This window comes from Dendrobates tinctorius, unplaced genomic scaffold (assembly GCF_039654945.1).
Source record: "Dendrobates tinctorius isolate UK_male_01 unplaced genomic scaffold, ASM3965494v1 ptg000171l, whole genome shotgun sequence".
Classification (NCBI taxonomy): domain Eukaryota; kingdom Metazoa; phylum Chordata; class Amphibia; order Anura; family Dendrobatidae; genus Dendrobates; species Dendrobates tinctorius.
The window spans coordinates 7,636,817-7,655,247 of record NW_027361838.1 but is presented as its reverse complement, the minus strand read 5'-3'; the positions used below and the strand labels follow the sequence as shown (position 1 = coordinate 7,655,247).

At 41.6% G+C, this 18,431-nt stretch overlaps 1 protein-coding gene across 1 annotated transcript in view; it reads right to left on the bottom strand.

Annotated features, from left to right (window-relative positions):
* Window positions 1-1,422: 1,422 nt before the first annotated feature.
* Window positions 1,423-18,431, bottom strand: part of CLUL1 (clusterin like 1) — a 119,794-nt gene continuing 102,785 nt past the window's right edge. Inside the window, exons 7-8 of the mRNA XM_073550868.1 lie at window positions 14,292-14,506; window positions 1,423-1,698 (exon numbers count right to left, since the gene is read on the bottom strand). Coding sequence (XP_073406969.1) covers window positions 1,540-1,698; window positions 14,292-14,506 — 374 coding nt within the window. The 3' untranslated portion in view covers window positions 1,423-1,539. The remainder of the gene's footprint in view (window positions 1,699-14,291; window positions 14,507-18,431) is intronic.

Here is an 18,431-nt window from a genome sequence, read left to right as displayed (position 1 = left end):
TCCATATAGGCTATATTAGAATAGTGGCATTACCGTATTTTTCAGACTATATGACGGGTCATAAGACGCACCACAAATTTTCAGAAGGAAAATAGGGAAAAATAATAATGTGTCAAATGGGGATCTGTCTTACAGTCTGAACTCAGCTTACTGGTGAGTGGAACGGCACAGATGAAAGAGTGGTCACAGGGGAATGTGGTCACAGGGGTTGTTCGGTGGTCCAGGCTGATGCAGTGGCCTACGAGAAATCCCATCCCAGGCTGGTGCAGCGTTGGAGCTCTGGGGATTCTGCAGGTATTTCGCGAAAGGTTCAGTGGGGCTCGGCCGGCATTTTGCTACAGGTGCGGTGGTGGTCTGTGGTGCGGCAGGGCTCTACCGGCATTTTGTGAAAGCCCAGAGGCACCCGCAGATTCTTTTCTGTGATGTGGTGGTCTCCGGGAAAATGGCCACAGGGGGCGGTGCATGCTCTGATTGAGATCTTGGCAACGAGATCTCGTCCCGAGATCTCAATCTGCTGCAATGCGGTGGCCTATGCTTTTCCAGGACTGGGCTGGCTTCTTTTTTGGCAATGTCTGATCTGGCCTTTCTATTTTTAAGGCTGATTAATGGTTTTCACCTTGTAGTAAATCCTCTGTGTTTATTCTCATGAAGTCTTCTCTTTATGGGAAACTTAGATACTGAATCACATGTTTGCTAGAGAGTGTTCTTCACTGTCGATGTTATGAAGGGTTTTTTCTCCACCATGGAATGGATTCTAAAATCATCCACCACTGTTGTCTTCCATGGGCGACCAGGACTTTTGAATTCCCAGGCTCACCAGTGCCTTTTTGTTTTTTATTTTTGTTTTTTTATAGAATGTACCAAACTGTTGATTTGGCCACTACTAACATTCCTGCCATCTCGCTGATAGATTTTTCTTGTCTTCAGCCTAATGATGGTCTCTTTCACTACCACTGAGAGCTCCATTGCCTACCCTTGCCTATCCGTAGTCCCGGCCCTGACTATAAGCTTAGTTTGAATAATGATTTTGAGAAGACAGATCTTTAAAAGGACTCTGTCACCATGTCACCATGAGACCGTGAACCACTGTAATGCAGATAGCAATTTAACCATTACCTCTTAATTTACTTCCATTCAACAACAGTAATGGGTACCAAAGCATCTAGCAGTCTGCTGCATGCTCTCTAAGTATAGGATTCTGTGAGATTCCCTATAATGCAGCGCAAAGACTGTAGATTGGCATATTGCATTACTGTATACGAGTGAAAGTGAGCTCAGAGATAATAATTACATATAAACTCTGTTCAGCTTATTGTACTCCATAACGCGCTGCCTGAAGATCAGACTACATGTTTATTGTGAAAGATTCCCTCTAAGCTTTATGTACAGTACTGACATAAAACTTGGACTGGACAATTGGAATTTTACTAAATCCAAACATTTAATATTAATTTCTTGCAGATTTCCTTTTACATACTAGGAAATTTGGGAAAGAAGTAGTTTAATTGCTAATACAGTAACTGAGTTCTGTTGTTTCTTTTAAAAATTGTTTTTATGATACTCTAATGATTTGTCCACAATGTATTGTATAAACTGAGGACTATCAACTTCAATATTGGCTGGGACCATTATAATAAAATTGTTAGAAGAGAATATTCTTGCTTCTACAACTGAGTCAGTGTTTGGGCTGAATGACACCTGAAAAACAGAAAAGACAAAAGCACTTCTGAATGTCATCAGATTTCCCAAAAATCCCAACAACTTAAACAGCAAAGATCATTGGGTGACAAAAATAGGTTAATGGAGTAATATAAGAGCAGTTTTTTTTTTTTAAAGAAACTATCCATAACTAGGACTGACCTAAAGTGCTCGGTGCTTGATACTTGAACCAAGCAATTCCTAATGCTCGGATGCTCTTTTTGAGTAACGAGTATAATGGAAGTCAATGGGAAATCCAAGCATTTTTCCAGCAGACCCTACAAGGAGGTCTGGGGGGCAGTAAAAATGTTGACATGGATGGAAATGTGCTGAATAGAAGGAGAACAGCATGGGGAATACTCCTGGAAGCATCTCTGACTCCAAGATCACTGCTGAGAACAATGGTGTCACACTTTAACTCCACTGTAACCCCTTAACCTCTTGAGGTTTTTTCATTTTTGTGTTTTCGTTTTTTGCTCCCCTTCTTTCCAGAGCCATAACTTTTTTATTTTTCGGTCATTGTGGCCATGTGAGGGCTTGTTTTTTGCAGGATAATTTGTACTTTTGAACGACACCATTGTTTTTAACATAGCATGTATGGGAAAATGGGGAAAAAATTCAAAGTGTGGAGAAATTGCAAAACAAGTGCAATCTCACAGTTGTTTTTTTTTACCATGTTCACTAAATGCTAAAACTAACCTGCCATTATGATTCTCCAGGTCATTACAAGTTCATAGACACCAAACATGTCTAGGTTCTTTTCTTATCTAAGTGATGAAAAAAAATTCTAAAGTTTGTTAAAAAAAAAAAAATTGTGTCATTTTCCGATACCCGTAGTATTTTTCGTGATCTCAGGTTGGGAAAGGGCTTATTTTTTGTGCGTCGAGCTGACGTTTTTAATGATACCATTTTGGTGCAGATACGATCTTTTGATCGCCCATTATTGCATTTTAATGCAATGTTGCAGCGACCAAAAAATTATGTCATTTTTACTTTTTTTCTCATTACGCCATTTAGTGTTCGGGTTAAGTCTTTTTTATATTGATAGATCGGGCAATTCTGAACGCGACGATCTCAAATATGCGTAAGTCTGATTTTTTTTTATTCTATTTTGATTGGGGCGAAAGGGTGTGATTTGTACTTTTATATTTTTTAAATTTTGTAATATTTTTAAAAACTTTTTTTTTACTGTTGGCATGCTCCATTAGTCTCCATGGGAGACTAGAAGCTGCCATAACCTGATCGGCTTTGCTACATACAGGCAATAATCAGATCACCTGTATGTAGTAGAATTGCTCACTTGCTATGAGCGCCGACCACTAGGCGGCGCTTATGGCAATCTGGCATTGACAACCATAGAGGTCTCCAGGAGACCACTAGTTGTCATGCCAACCCATCGGTGACCTGCGATCACGTGACGGGGTCACCGATAGGCGTATTTCCAGCGCGATTGCCGGAAGCGCATGTTAAATGCCACTGTTAAAGTTTGTCATATAGACAAACCAAGAAAAAAGAAGTCTGTATCCACCAATAAAATCACTTCTTTATTTGTTAGTACTCACAAAAGACTGTATAAAAATACATAAACAAAAGTAACCAACCACATGTATGAAAATGCGTTACAAAGAGGCTAAGGTGCAACTATTAGCAGGGTTACTAACAGCAAACAGAGTTATCATTTCAAAAGCCAGTGCCATTATATTCCAGAGGCCCCATAGGATACTAATTAGCATAGGTTAAATAATCCCCCAGTGAGGTGTGAATTTCAAAATAATCCCCTGCTACTAGTCCTCAGGTCATAACCTCCATGTCATTGCTCACCCATTTGCTGCCAGGAGCACCACACACTGCGCCCCTATGCGCGTTTCACGTGGGCTTCTTCCGGGGGCCATTGCGGTGTTAAAGTTTGTCAGCGGCATTTAACGAGTTAATAGCCGCGGGAGGATCGCGATTCCACCAGCGGCTGTTCTGGGCTGTTCAAAACACACACACACAGGCCTGGACAACTACTCTATCCCTCCAATTACAACTGTCCCTGAGCTGTGCAGTGGCATCAGTGTGCCGAGTGTGGTGGATCCAGTTCTTTTATAACCTCTAATGAGGCAATCTGGCCAGCCAATCACAGCAATGCCACCACCAAGATGACTACAGCATTACAGTGACTTGCAGGCAATCCCCGCATGTTTATTGGCTGTGTAGCAGGGGCCAAACATGTTGGGCAGGGATTCAAGTGTTCAATCTGAACACTGGCCAATGCTCGACGAGTGCCAAGCATATCCGAGCATCCAGATACTCAAGTGATATAACACTAACCACATTCGCTCATCACTGTCCATAACTAAATTTAAAAGTATAATAGTTTTATAGTAGGCAGTTTTTACTTTATTTTGCTGGGGTTAATAATACTTATATTAAAACATTTATTGCTCATTGTTAGCCTTACTGGATAAGTGGACAATTATGACATAGGCTCTGGTTTATTATTTGCATTTTTTTTAAGTGATTTTTTTTTTGTCTTTTGCTATTTATTGCCGTTTCTTCACTAAATTCTACAAAATAAAATCAAAAAGGGTGGGGGAACAAGAGGCGCAATAGTGCCCTATCACTAGTGACACTACGATGTGAGTGGTGTAATGCAGTTTCACTCACCTATTCCAGTTGTGTGACCCACAACTGGCTTGAAGACATAACACAGTATCAGCTGCTGCAGGACCTCCACCGACCACTCCAACGTGGAAAAACTGCCAGAGAATATGGGAAGCAAGATGTGCCACAGTCCGCGCTGCTGAGTCCACAAAATCACCTGGGATGCAAGATGTTGTAACAAAGTACTTCTTTATTCCTTCCTACGCGTTTCGGCGCCCTTCCTGGCACCTTCCCTGAGGAAGGTGCCAGGAAGGGCGCCGAAACGCGTAGGAAGGAATAAAGAAGTACTTTGTTACAACATCTTGCATCCCAGGTGATTTTGTGGACTCAGCAGCGCGGACTGTGGCACACCTTGCTTCCCATATTCTCTGACAAAATAAAATCAGGCTGCTTCATGAATTTTCTGCAAAATCAAAGATTCTCCTTTTTTGTCTTTTAACATCTTTTGTACTATTTATAGAGCAAAAAGTTGCATGATCCTTTAAAATGTCACAAGTTAAATTTCAAATGTGCAAAAATAAAATTAGGCATACCAGTACTTCATACTCCAGTGGGGTACTGGAGTATAATTGCACTAACATTCTGCGACATTTTGAAAAGTCACAAATGCTGAATTAGACTAAAACATTTGAAAAAGGAAAAACCAAACCCATATTGTCAACTTCCAAGAAAAACTAGACTAAACCAAGTGAAGTTAACTTTAAAAAGCACAAAATTACATCATTGAATTGTTATAATAAATAATTAAAAGTTCATGTTAAAAAGCACAATATTAAGTAATGAATAAAGTCCTAACTTAAGTCTGTAAAAGAACCATTTTTACTGTAGAAAAAATGTCCAAAGATAATTAATGATCAATTAGTTCCCATCTAGGGATGAGCGAATGTGCTGGGTGATACTTGGTTATCACTCGAGTATCACAATGTGCTAGTTTCTCAGTGAGAAATGGGTGGTGCTCAAAGCTCAAATCCCTGCCCTGCATCTTTGGCGCCTGTTATGCAGCATTCGGGGATTGCCTCAGAGTCACTGTAATGCGGTAGCCATCTTGATTGTGGCATTACTGTGATTGGCTGGACGTCTGACATCAGGCAATTTAAAATGACAGGTGCGCCAGGCTCGGCACAATGCCGCCATTGCACAGCTTTGTGACACTTCGTATTTGAGGGAGAGAGTGCTTGTCTAGGCCTTTATGCACAATATAACGAATCAGAGGCCTGTAGTGTTGATACTGATGCTGAAGCTGAGCCATCATCCTAACAGCCCTTGTAAGGGTTAATCGTTTACAGTGCATACAATTTGCATTTAGCCTAGGGAGGGGGAGTGATAGAATCCAGTCTGTAGACAGGAATTAGTCCTGCGCAGTCCATTGGCAAATATATAGCTGTATTTTTTTTGTGGGGGCTGAAAAGACTGAATAAATTTTGATCCATGAAGTATTACATGCTTTGATGTCCTTTTTTTGTATAATACAGTTGGGAAAAAAGTATTTAGTCAGCCACCAATTGTGCAAGTTCTCCCACTTAAAAAGATGAGAGAGGACTGTAGCTGACATCATAGGTAGACCACAACTATGGGAGTCAAAATGAGAAAACAAATCCAGAAAATTACCTTGCCTGATTTGGCAAGATTTATTTTTCAAATTATGGTGGAAAATAAGTATTTGGTCACCTAAAAGTATGCAAGATTTCTGGTTCTCATAGACCTGTAACTTCTCCATCTTCCACTCATTACCTGTAGTAATGGCACCTGTTTGAACTTATCAGTATAAAAGACACCTGTCCACAACCTCAAATAGTCACACTCCAAATTCTACTATGATGAAGAACAAAGAGCTGTTGAAGGACACCAGAAACAAAAATGTAGCCCTGCACCAAGCTGAATCTGCAATAGGCAAGCAGCTTGGTGCGATGAAATGGGAGCAATAAAAAGAAAATGGAAGACATACAAGGCCTTTGATAATCTCCATGCAAGATCTCACCCCTTGGGATGAAAATGATCACAAGAACGGTGAGCAAAAATCCCAGAACTACATGGGGGGACCTAATGAATGACCTGCATAGAGCTGGGACCACTGTAACAAAGGCTACCATCAGTAACACACTATGCCGCCAGGGACTCAGATCCTGCAGTGTCAGACGTGTCCCCTTGCTTAAGCCAGTAAGTGTCCAGGCCCATCTGAAGTTTGCTAGAGAGCATTTGGATTATCCAGAAGAGTATTGGGAGAATGTCATATTGTCTGATGAAACCAAAGTAGAACTGTTTGGTAGAAACAAAACTCGTGTTTTTAGGAGACAGATTGCTGAGTTGCATCCAAAGAACACCATACCTACTGTGAAGCATGGGGGTGGCAACATCATGCTTTGGGGCTGTTTCACTGCAAAGGGACCAGGATGACTGATCCATGAGCATGAAAGAATGAATGGGCCAATGTATTGTGAGATTTTGAGTTCAAACCTCCTTCCATCAGCAAGGGCATTGAAGATGAAACATGGATGGGTCTTTCGGCATGAAAATGATCCCAAGCACACCACCAGGGCAATGAACGAGTGGCTTCGTAAGAAACATGTGAAGATCCTGGAATGGCCTAGCCAGTCTCCAGACTCAACCCCATAGAAAACCTTTGGAGGGATTTGAAAGTCTGTATTGTCCAGCGACAGGCCCAAAACATCACTGCTCTAGACCAACACTGGCAACAACAGATACCGTATATACTCGTGTATAACCCAACATTTTCAGAATTTTTTTTTTTGTGCTGAAAACACCCCCCCCCCACGGCTTATACACGAGTCATTGTCCAGAAAGTCGGTGGGGGAGGGGGAGTGACGAAGCAGCGGCAGGAGCCGGCGGCTGCAGTTGTAACTGTGCCGCTGCTAAAAGGAAATTAATATTCATTTCTCCTATAGCAGTGACAGCTGCAGCCGCTGGCTTCCAGAAGACTGATACTCACCCTCCTCGTGTCATCACTGTCGCATCTCTGTTGTTCCCGGCGCTGGCAGCTCTTCCTTTGCTTAGCGATCACGTGGCACCGCTCATTAAGGTAATGAATTTGCACATGTCTCCACTGCCATAGGCATGGAGCACATACTCCAGTGGTTCCCAAACTCCAGTCCTCGCGGACCTCACAGGTCATGTTTTCAGGATTTCCATAGTGTTACACGTGTGAGAGAATTCCTGATGCCTTGATGATACATCCATCACCTGTGAAATTCTAAGGAAATCCTGAAAACATAACCTGTTGGGGTCTGCGAGGACTAGAGTTTGGGAACCACTGGCATATTCATTACCTTAATGAGCGGTGCCACGTGATCGCTGAGCACAGGAAGCGCTACTGGAAGCCGGAAAGAGGTGCTGCACCTGCGATGACATGCTGGAGGAGGGTGAGTGGGATTTTTTTTATTTTTGAAGCATGCATACCAGGAAAGGAGGAGGTGAGCCATGCATACAATTACAGCATCGGGGGGAGCCATGCATACAACACGGGACTGGGGGAGCCATGCATATAACACGAGACCGGAGGAGCCATGCATACAACATGGGACTGGGGGAGCCATGCATACAACATGGGACCGGGGGAGCCATGCATACAATGATGGGACCGGGGAAGCCATGCATATAACTATGGGACTGGGGGAGCCATAAATACGACGGGACAGGGGAGCCACCCATAGCAGGACAGCTATGGGGAAGCCATGCATACCAGGACAGGGATGAGAGGACAATGCATACCCGGCTCATACTCGAGTCAATAAGCTTACCCAGTTTTCCGTGGCAAAATTAGGTGCCTTGGCTTATACTCTGTGTCGGCTTATACTCGAGCATATACGGTATATAACAAAATATTGAGATTAATTTTTGTTAATGGCCAAATACTTATTTTCCACCATAATTTGAAAAATAAATCTTGCCAAATCAGACAAGGTGATTTTCTGGATTTGTTTTATTTTGACTCATAGTTACAGTCATCTCTCATCTTTTTAAGTGGGAGAGCTTGCACAATTGGTGGCTGGCTAAATACTTTTTTCCCCACTGTATAACACACCCAAAAATCGTTGAAACATTTTTCTGGGCTACTTTTCTCAGCCATACACTATTCCATTGTGTGGAGTAAATTTCTGTGACCTCTAAAACTGCTAAAAAGCTTTTAAGAATTTTGTAGGCTCCCATTTCCCAGACGTACAGTGTTACGTGGTTTGTGAACATTTCTGTGATCTCTAAAACTGCTAAAATGCTTTTAAACATTTTGTAGGCTCCCATTTCTTAGTCATACAGTGTTACATGTTCTGTGAACATTTCTGTGATCACTAAAACTGATATAAAGCCTTCAAAATTTTGCAGGCTTCCACTTCTCAGACATACAGTGTTACATGATCTGTGAACATTTTTGTGATCTCTAAAACTGATAAAACCTTTGCATGGTTCTATTTCTCAGCCATATGTTATTATGTGGTCTCTGAACATTTCTGTGATCTCTAAAACTGAAAAAAGCATTGAAACATTTTTATGGATTTAATTTGATTGTCATCCATACACTTTTGCATTCTTTCTGTAACATTACAGTGGAGTAAACTCCAAACACCGCTTTGATTGATGCAGTTGACCAATTTTTCTCTTTTATTAAAAATAAATTTGGCTTCAAGAGAGCAAGGAATTACAGTATGTTTAAGGTGTGCATTAAGGGATAGGGAAGTTGAAGTGCTGTTGATAGTGCACACAGATGCTGAGGATGTAGGGCAGGTGCAGCTATGCCTGTTGATGGAGCACAAGAAACACGCATCCATGCCACATTGATTCCTGTCCCACTTTGCATGAAGGCACAGTACACCACTTATGAAGCCAGAGCAGTTCAAACAGGTGATCAGTTGAATAACAGAAAATGCTTCCAGCAGGCTTGGCAGCACCACACAGTCTTCCACACGGTCCAGTCTCACCAGCCTAAAGTCTGGATCACTTAATCCTCACCCTGATCCTCCTTCCTCCCAACATGTTGAGTACCAGGAGACTAAAGATCTCACACTAGGACACTCCGAGGAGCTCATTACAACAGCATTTCTTGATTGTCGTCTCTCAACCTGCATACTCCAAGAGGGAGAGGAGGACATGCTGTTTATTAATGCAGCCACAGCCACAAGAACATGATGGTTAGGAACAGCCAGTTAGGGATAAGGAGCAAGATGATGATAAGACTCAATTGCCACTCTGTCTTGTTCTTAAGTCACAAAGTCAGGAGGATCAGAGTGCGGTGGTGGAAGACAAGGTGATGGCTGATGAAGGCAAGGGATAATACATTTCCCTGATGGCACACTGGATGAGCATTGTGGAGGCTGGGGCTGAGCCACATTCTGGCATTGTGCATGTGCTCCCGACACCAAGAATTGCTAGTCTTACTTCTATCAGGGTTTCCTCCACCTCTTACAGCAGTTTCTTCACCTCCTCCTGCTCCTCCTAATCCTCCATCTCTGATGTGCTATCTCAGAACATGTCATCCACATCAGCCGGAACCTGGAAGCTTTGCAGCACAGCAACTGGCTCAGCTGAAGCTAATTTGTCTAGGAGACAAATGGCACACCATGGGAGAGTTTCTTAAAGGAATAACAGACCAGACAGATCTGTGTTTTTTTTGCTGCTGAACCTACAACCAGGCATGGCTATGCGTGATAATGGGTGTAACCAGGTGGTGACTGTAAAGCTTGGCCAGATCATACACTTACCATGCTTCGCACATGTGCTCAACTTGGCAGTTAAGTGTTTTTTTGAAAGCATTCCTGTCATGATACAGTTTGCATCTGACAGTTTAAATGGAAGGTGAACTTTTTTTCCTTTGGCTTGGTGCCAAAGTGGGTTGATTGCCCCCGGTGGCCATTAGAATTATTGCACTTGGTTTTGTTTGTTCTAAGTTGCCCCGGTGGTGGTTAGTGGTATCACACTTTAGTTTTAAAGTGCACGTTAATTATAAATCAGGTGTTAGGCTATATAAAAGAGCTTGTGTTCAATCACTGTTGGTGATATTGTGTGTTAGTCATTCACAAGGAAGCCTGGGTGAGGAAGGAACTGAACATGAGTCCTGCGCAGCCCAGCCAGAGGGGACGAGTGGCAGCGATGTGGTCTGCAAGAAGGGCTGGCATGGCGTGGTGGAGTCACAGTTTATGGTGTCGGCAGGAAGTGCTTGCATGGCTTGGTGGAGTGGCGACTATGGAGAGAGTTGCACTAAGCATGCGGGACTTGGTTGCTGAGAGCTGGACTCAAGCATGCTTGACTTTTTGGGCAGGAGCTGAACTCATCTTTGGGACTCTGTTACTGGACTTCTGCAATTGGTGGTGGACTCTGCTCCAAGGCTGCACTATGGTGAAGGATCCAGTTATGGTGATGGATCCGGGTGGAGGAGAAGATGCACGCAGGTGGTGGGCTCTGTTGCTAGGAGCGTACGCAACAGAGCAAAGCTAAGTGGTGTTTCCCCTGTTTTGTCATCTTTCCTCATGTGTGTTTTAGTGCAGTGGTGGGATTAGTTTCCGCACCGACCAATTCCCTAGTGAGGGTTTAGGTCAGGGCGAGCTAGGGTTTTTAGGTTCCTGTTGCGCGCCCAGTGTGGAACCGGCATAGGGAACGTTAGGAGTGCAGGGACACTGGCTCAGGCGAGCTCAGGAGGTCTCCACTTCCCTATTCCCTATCGCAGAGCCCACCATTGTTAATGTTTCCCAGGTTTCCCTTATTGTTTAAATTCCCCTTACTGGAGGCGGGGTTTCCAGACTTGTATATACGTGTAATGTCTAAATTCGCCAGTTGGAGGCGGTGTATCCAGCTGCACGTGTTTATTATTTAAATTCGCCCCACTGGAGGCGGTGTATCCAGGGTCACGTGTGTCATATGGCTCCGCCTTGCGGTACTCGCTGTGTCCAGACACACGTGACCGTGACAATTCCCTGATTTGCCAGAGCTTCTGGTCAAAGTACGCTGCATCAGTGCCCATTTCCACATGTCAGCTACAGCTGCAATCGCTCTGGCAGTGCTGCAGCAGTGCATGCAAGTGCCAGCTCACCAACTGATGAGTGACATCACCACATGCTGGAATTCCAAACCGCATATGCTGGCAAGGCTTTGTGAGCACAAGAGGCCAGTGGTTGAATACTAGCTCCAACACGCCTGTTGATATTCTGGTCAGCCTCTGCACATAACAATTGAAGAGTGGGAATGGATTTTTGACATTCATGTTGTTCTCTAAGACTTTGAGGACTCCACAAAGATGGTGAGAGGTAATGACAATATAGTCAGCACAGCTATCACATTTCTGTGGTTAATTAAATAGTCGCTGCTCACAATTAAACATGAAGTTTTGCATGCAGACCAGGTGGTGATTGAGGAAGACATAACATAGAGAGATTGTAGCCAGCCCAGCCTCATCTCACTTGCTCAGTGCAGATTGGGTAACAATAAGGAGGTGGATGCTGAAGAGGAGGAACAGGAGCTGGTGGCCAGCGCAACTGAGGCTAGTAGCCACACAACTTTTGTCCAGTCTCTTCTACATGGATGGACAGAGAATGAGAATGAGGAGGAAGAGAGAAGGATGAGGAGGTGATGGAGAGTCGTCATCATGGTGAAGACAGGGAAATGTTGGCTTTATGGAGCTTGGCACATATGGCCAATTTCATGTGCCACTGTATTTCTCGTGACCCTTGTGTTACAATCATATTGGCCAAAAAAGAATACTGGTTGTTCACCCTGCTAAACCCACACTGCAAGGAGTCTTTTGCATCTCTTTTTCCTGAAGTGGAGAGGTCTTCTAAAATGGTGCTATACCAGAAGGCCATTGTGGAAAATATGCTGAAAAAATTCCCATGAGACAATGCTTGCTTGCAGGGGGCAAGCTTCGTTGCCCAACTAGGAGGAGAGGCCAGGGAAACACACAGCAAAGGCAGGGGTACCCTTTCAAAGGCGTTGGCCGATTTCATGAAACCAGCCCAGGGCCTGATGACAGGGTATTTTTGACGAGTAGGGAAAACTTTTTAAAGATGGTCAAGCAATGCCTGACTGACCAAACCTGCGTGCTCCCTAATTTTGCTGCGACTTTCAACTATTGGGTTTCAACGCTGGACACTTGGCATGAGCTGTCCCTCTATCTTGTGGAGGTGCTGTGCTGCCATACCACTAACTTCTTGTCTGAGCGGGGTTTTAGTGTTGCCAGGGGGGAGAGTGAGGCTCATTCTCATAAATCAGCAAAGCATGGATTAGCCCACACTTTTCCACATTGCCAGATGACAGCAGCACATAAAGTGTTTGTAATATTCAATATTTTAATAAGGTCCACCAGTTGCCTTTCAGGGGGTCTATGGATGACCATCCTTATAATTTCTGTCTGGCTTTGCACTTTCTGCAAAGCCTTTATGTCTGTATGAGTACATCAACTACACTTTCAAAATATTTTCGTTCAAACTTTTTTATGGTGTCAATGGCTCATTCATACAGTTTAACGCGGTTAATGTTGAATTACAGTAGTATGTAAAACTTACAAAAACGTAGAAGAATAGTTCAGGATTGAATTACTCAGCCATATAGTAATACGTGCTTTCTGTCATATTTTGGTGGTACATAAAAGTAGAAATAAAAACATTTAAATATATTGCTTGTTTTTTAAAATTCTTACCCATACACTATTCCTTGTTCTGGGGTACATTTTTGTGATATAAGACTCAAAAAAGCATTTACATCATGCAGTATTAGGTGTTCTTGGGTACATTTAGTTGCTATATAAGCCTCCAAAAACTTGTTCAAAATGTATTATATGTATCATATTGCTCGCATCATATCTTTGTTGCTATAAAATCTTCACAAAGTTGGTCAAAAAATTTTCAGTGTTACAATGCTCACCTTCAGACTATTCCTTGGTCTGGAGTACACTTCACTGGAATGAAAGACTCAAAAAACTAAAAACTTAGTTAAAAATGTATTGGTATTGTAGTGCTCACTTATAGACTATTCCATGGTCTGGAGCATATTTGTTGCTATATGCTATAAAAGCCTCGAAAAACTTGGTCAAAACTGTATCAATATTATAATGTTCACCTATAGACTATTCTGTGTTATTGAGTACATTTGTTGGAATAAAAGCCTCAAAAATGTGTTTAAAAATGTATCATTAAAAAAATAATACTCACCTATAGACTATTCCATGGGCTGGAGTACATTTCGTTGGTATTAAAGCCTAAAAAAAGTGGCCAAAAATGTATTGGTATTATAATGCTCATCTATAGACTATTGCTTTGTATGGAGCACATTTCATTGTTATAAAAGCCACTTGTTCAGAATGTATCGATATCTAGAAACATGCATCCGAGTATTAGGAATTGCTCTTTTCGAGCAACAAATACCTGACCATTTTAGTGCGCGCTCATCCCTATTTCCATCTCTTTACATAGTTCCTCTGCAAACTCTCACATTTTAATATTATGGTGGCATTTTTTTACCATGAAAATGAGTTTATTAGTGACTTTTATTTTTGTGCTTTATTCGTTTTTTAACTTTGCGCCTTTTTTAAAAAAAGAAATGTCACCAGGTTTTTCCTACCCAAGCAATATATGGGGTCAATAATACTGTATGGAAGACTATGTGGTGCCCATAATACTGTATGGAGGACTATTTAGTACCTATAATACTGTTTTGAGGACTATGTGGTGACCGTAATACTGTATGGAGGACTATATGGTGCACATAATACTTTATGGAGGATTATGTCTTGCCGATAATACTATATGGAAGATTATATAGAAAGAAAATGACCTTGTAAGGGCAGGCAAGTTGTGAGATAAGCTCTTCTGTGACCAATATTAAGGTTTTTTTTTTGGAGGGGGGACAAATAGAACTTCTGCTTTTGATCCCCATGATTTCGATTTACGCCCCGGTTCTAAGGTATTGCTATATTCTTATTTATACTTATATTATTGCATGCTTTACAGTACCTTTTCTATATTGAAGACGCTGTCTGTGTCAGAAGTTATGTTAGTTTGTTCGGTGACCCATCCAAACTGTCTTTTCATTTGATTCACTAGGTTAAACGATTCTTCGATGTGCTGCTGGACGATCTGTGTAACATCGTCATATTGCTGCCTGGATACATTTACCAACTTCAAGGCTGCTTCAGACTTCAAATGCAGCTCTATCACATCAGGGCAGTCTTGTAGGGATCCAGGGAAGCACAGGTCAGGTGAGAGGAAAAATTAGTTAGTAGCTAGAAATATTTCTAAACATCTGTAGTATTTTACTACTCTTATTGTAGCTCCATATGTCTTACTCCTGTCAAGATCTCGCGATTTTTCTTCTTTTGTGCTTTCAGTTTTTTTTCCCCTTTTTTCATGAGCATTAACTTTTTGGCCCTTAAACAGAGCCATATGGGCAATTGGTTTTTGGGGGCACAACTTGTAATTTTGAATAACATAATTTTCTTTTCAATGTAATGTACTAATAATAAATGGGACAAATTCCAAGAGGTGAAAAAAAACAGAATTCCATAATTATTTTGGGGAATTTATTTTACGGTGTTAGTGTGCCGTAAGAATTACCTGACAATAAGATTCTGCAGGTCAGCATGATTACAGTGATATCAAACTTTTAAAGAGGTTGCCCTCTATTCTGTCAACCCCTTCTCAATCTGAATGTTTGCTCCTTTATAATAAAAGCACTGTCAGCACTCGCATTCCCGGGGCTCACATGAGGTTGCTATGACGTGAACTCTGGGCCCAATCAGCGCTGGTATCACTGTCTCCACCTTCAGACATATAAGTAATCAAGAGAGAGTGAGAACTTCAGCTGGCTGCTCACTTCCTGTTGATCACTTATACATCCAAAGGAAGGGACAGTGATGCCAGCGCCGATTGGTCACAGGACTCACATGACATAACTCACGTGAGCCCCGGGAACATGAGTGTCGACAGTATAAAATAAATGTTTTCATTTTAATGGGAGAAAACATTCAAACTGGGAAGGGGGTTTCCTAGTAGTGGACTGGAGGTATTTTCATTTTTTGCTCCCCTTCTTTCCAGAGCCATAACTTTTTTACTTTTCTGTCAATATGGCCATGTGAGGGCTTGTTTTTTGCGGGACGAGTTGTACTTTTGAACACCACCATTGGTTTTAACATATCATGTACTGGAAAAAAAAATCCAAGTGCGGTTAAATTTAAAAAAAAGTGCAATTCCACAATTGTTTTTTGCTTTGCTTTTTTACTATGTTCACTAAATGCTAAAAGTGACCTGCCATTATGATTCTCCAGGTCATTACAAGTTCATAGACACCAAACATGTCTAGGTTCTTTTTTATCTAAGTGATGAAAAGAATTCCAACGTTTGTTAAAAAAAATTGCGCCATTTTCCAAAACCCATAGCGTCTCTATTTTTCGTGGTCTCAAATTGCGAGAGGGCTTATTTTTTGCGAGCTGAGCTGATGTTTTTAATGATACCATTTTGGTATAGATGTTATCTTTTGATCATCCGTTATTGCATTTTAATGCAATGTTGCAGCGACCATAAAACGTAATTCTGGGGGTTTTACTTTTTTCTCATTACGCCATTTAACGATTGGGTTAATTCTTTCTTTATATTGGTAGATTGGGTGATCTTCAATGCGGCAATACCAAATATGTATATATTTGATTTTTTTATATTGTTTTATTTTGAATGGGGAAAAAGGGGTGTGTTTTAAACTTTTATATTTTTTAAATTTTTTAATATTTTTTAAAATTTTTTTTTAACTTTTGGCATACTTCAATAGTCTCCATGGGAGACTAGAAGTTGCTATTACCTGATCGGCTCTGCTACTTACAGGCGATGATCAGATCTGTAGGTAGCAGAATTACTTGCTTTGAGTGCCGACCACTGGGCGGCGCTCATAGCAATCTGGCAGTAACAACCATAGAGGTCTGCTGGAGACCTCTGTTTGTCATGCCAACCCATTGGTGACCGCGATCACGTGACAGGGGTCCCCGATGGGTGGGATTTCTGGCGCACTTGCCGGAATTGTGTGTTAAATGCCACTGTCGGAGTTTGACAGCAGCATTTAACTAGTTAACAGCTGGGGGTGGATCGCGATTCCACCCGCGGTTGTTAGAGGCACGTCAGCTGTTCAAAACAGCTATCATGTGCCAGAAAATATGTGGGCTCAGCACCGGAGCCCATATTTAAAAGGCGGGTGTCCGACATTGGCATACTATTACGCCCGATGTCGGAAAGCGGTTGTAAAGGAGTTTTCACCAAATTTTTTATGTTGAATTGGACACACATTATGAAAAGCACTGCAGAGCAAACTAAATGTTTTCTTTTTTTATTTCGCCTCTCAGTTGCGCAGTCATTATCAAAGTAGTTGGCACCTAAACAGTTAATTTTTGTTAAGTCCAAGTGCGCATAACCAGTGAGATTTCACTGGGGGTGTGTAATTTTTCCTCTTTCTAAAGCCTCATTCAGACATTGATTTTCCTCAAAGTGTCATTTGAGTTTCATGAGCGATTGGTCAAATTTTCATCATTTTCTTTTTACTGATGAAAAAAGGTTTCTCCACCTTCTCCTCTCTGTCACTGAAAAATGGATAGCAAATGGATGATGGCATGTGAGTGCTGTTCAATTGTTTCACAGACCCATAGATCTTAATTGCCAAGTATGATCCAAAACTCGGATCAATATCGACTATGTCTCCACAATTTTGGATGGACCATTCGGTCCCCTAAAAGTCATGAACATTTGGACAGACCCATAAACTGTAATAGGTATGAGTGCTATCTGTGAAAAAAAATGGACAGCACTCGTATGTGAAAAACTGATGTGCAAATGTGCCCTTACACTGACTAATCATAAGCAGGCAACAACACAGTGGAGAAAGAACATGTCCCACAATAACACCGACAAACATTCTGCTCTCCTTACGGCAGAGAGATGACATATGGAGCATGGAGCACAGACAGCAGAGCTGAGTTTGATTAACTGACAGCTTTCAGCTTCAATATGTAACACAAATATTAAGAAGAAAATGAGCAAAAAGGGGCCACACATCAATGAGAATCAGTTCCACCTAGGGCCAGAGACACAAGTAAATAGAAAAAGTTCCAAAAATAATAAATCTATGTAGATGCTTTCCAAAACCATTAAGCATACATTATGGAGGGGGTGTCGCATTGTATGTTAGAAACGCGTATATCTGCACATAGATTGAAGCTTCAGAGACGGGGAGTTCTGTGGAAACTGTTTGGGCAAGAATACAAGGACAGAACAATGGAAAGGACACCATTGTAGGCATTTACTACAGGCCGCCTGTGCAAGCTGAAGATATGGATGAACTCTTTATGCATCAAATGGCCAAGTTCTCCAAAAAATATGACATAGTTGTCATGGGAGATTTCAACTATCCAGAAATTTGTTGGGAATCTCTCTCAGGCAAAACTAACAGGTCAAGGAAATTCTTATCCTCTCTTGCTGACAACTTTATCTTCCAAAAGGTAAGGGAGAAAACAAGGGGAACTGCTACCTTGGATCTAATCCTTATAAACAGGGAGGAAATGGTTGAGGAGGTAAAAGTGGCTGGGACCCTAGGAGGTAGCGACCATGCTATTTTAGAATTTTGGATAACTAGAGGCGGAAGACCTGTGAAGACTCAGACATCAAGGTTAGATTTCAGAAAGGCAGATTTTAAGGGATTCAGAAAGAGAATTGGAGGGATCCAATGGCTGGATATCCTTAAAGACAAAAATGCCCAGGAAGGATGGGAAATCTTGAAAAATGAAATTCTCAAAGCACAGTTGTTAACAATTCCGAAAAGAGGGAAGAATAGGAAGCATTTAAGGAAACCAGGATGGATGAACACAGAACTTAAGCACATGCTAAAAAGGAAGAAACAAATGTTTATAAAATGGAAAGAGGGAGGCATATCTAAAGAAGAATATAATGCGGTCTGCAGAACCTGCAGGGCACAAATCAGTTTAGCTAAAGCTGAAAATGAATTAAGGTTGCAAGAGATGTCAAAAGCAATAATAAAGGATTTTGGGGATATGTCAAAAGTAAAAGAAAAGTCAAAGATGCTATAGGATTTTTACAGGATGAAAATGATGAAATGGTAAG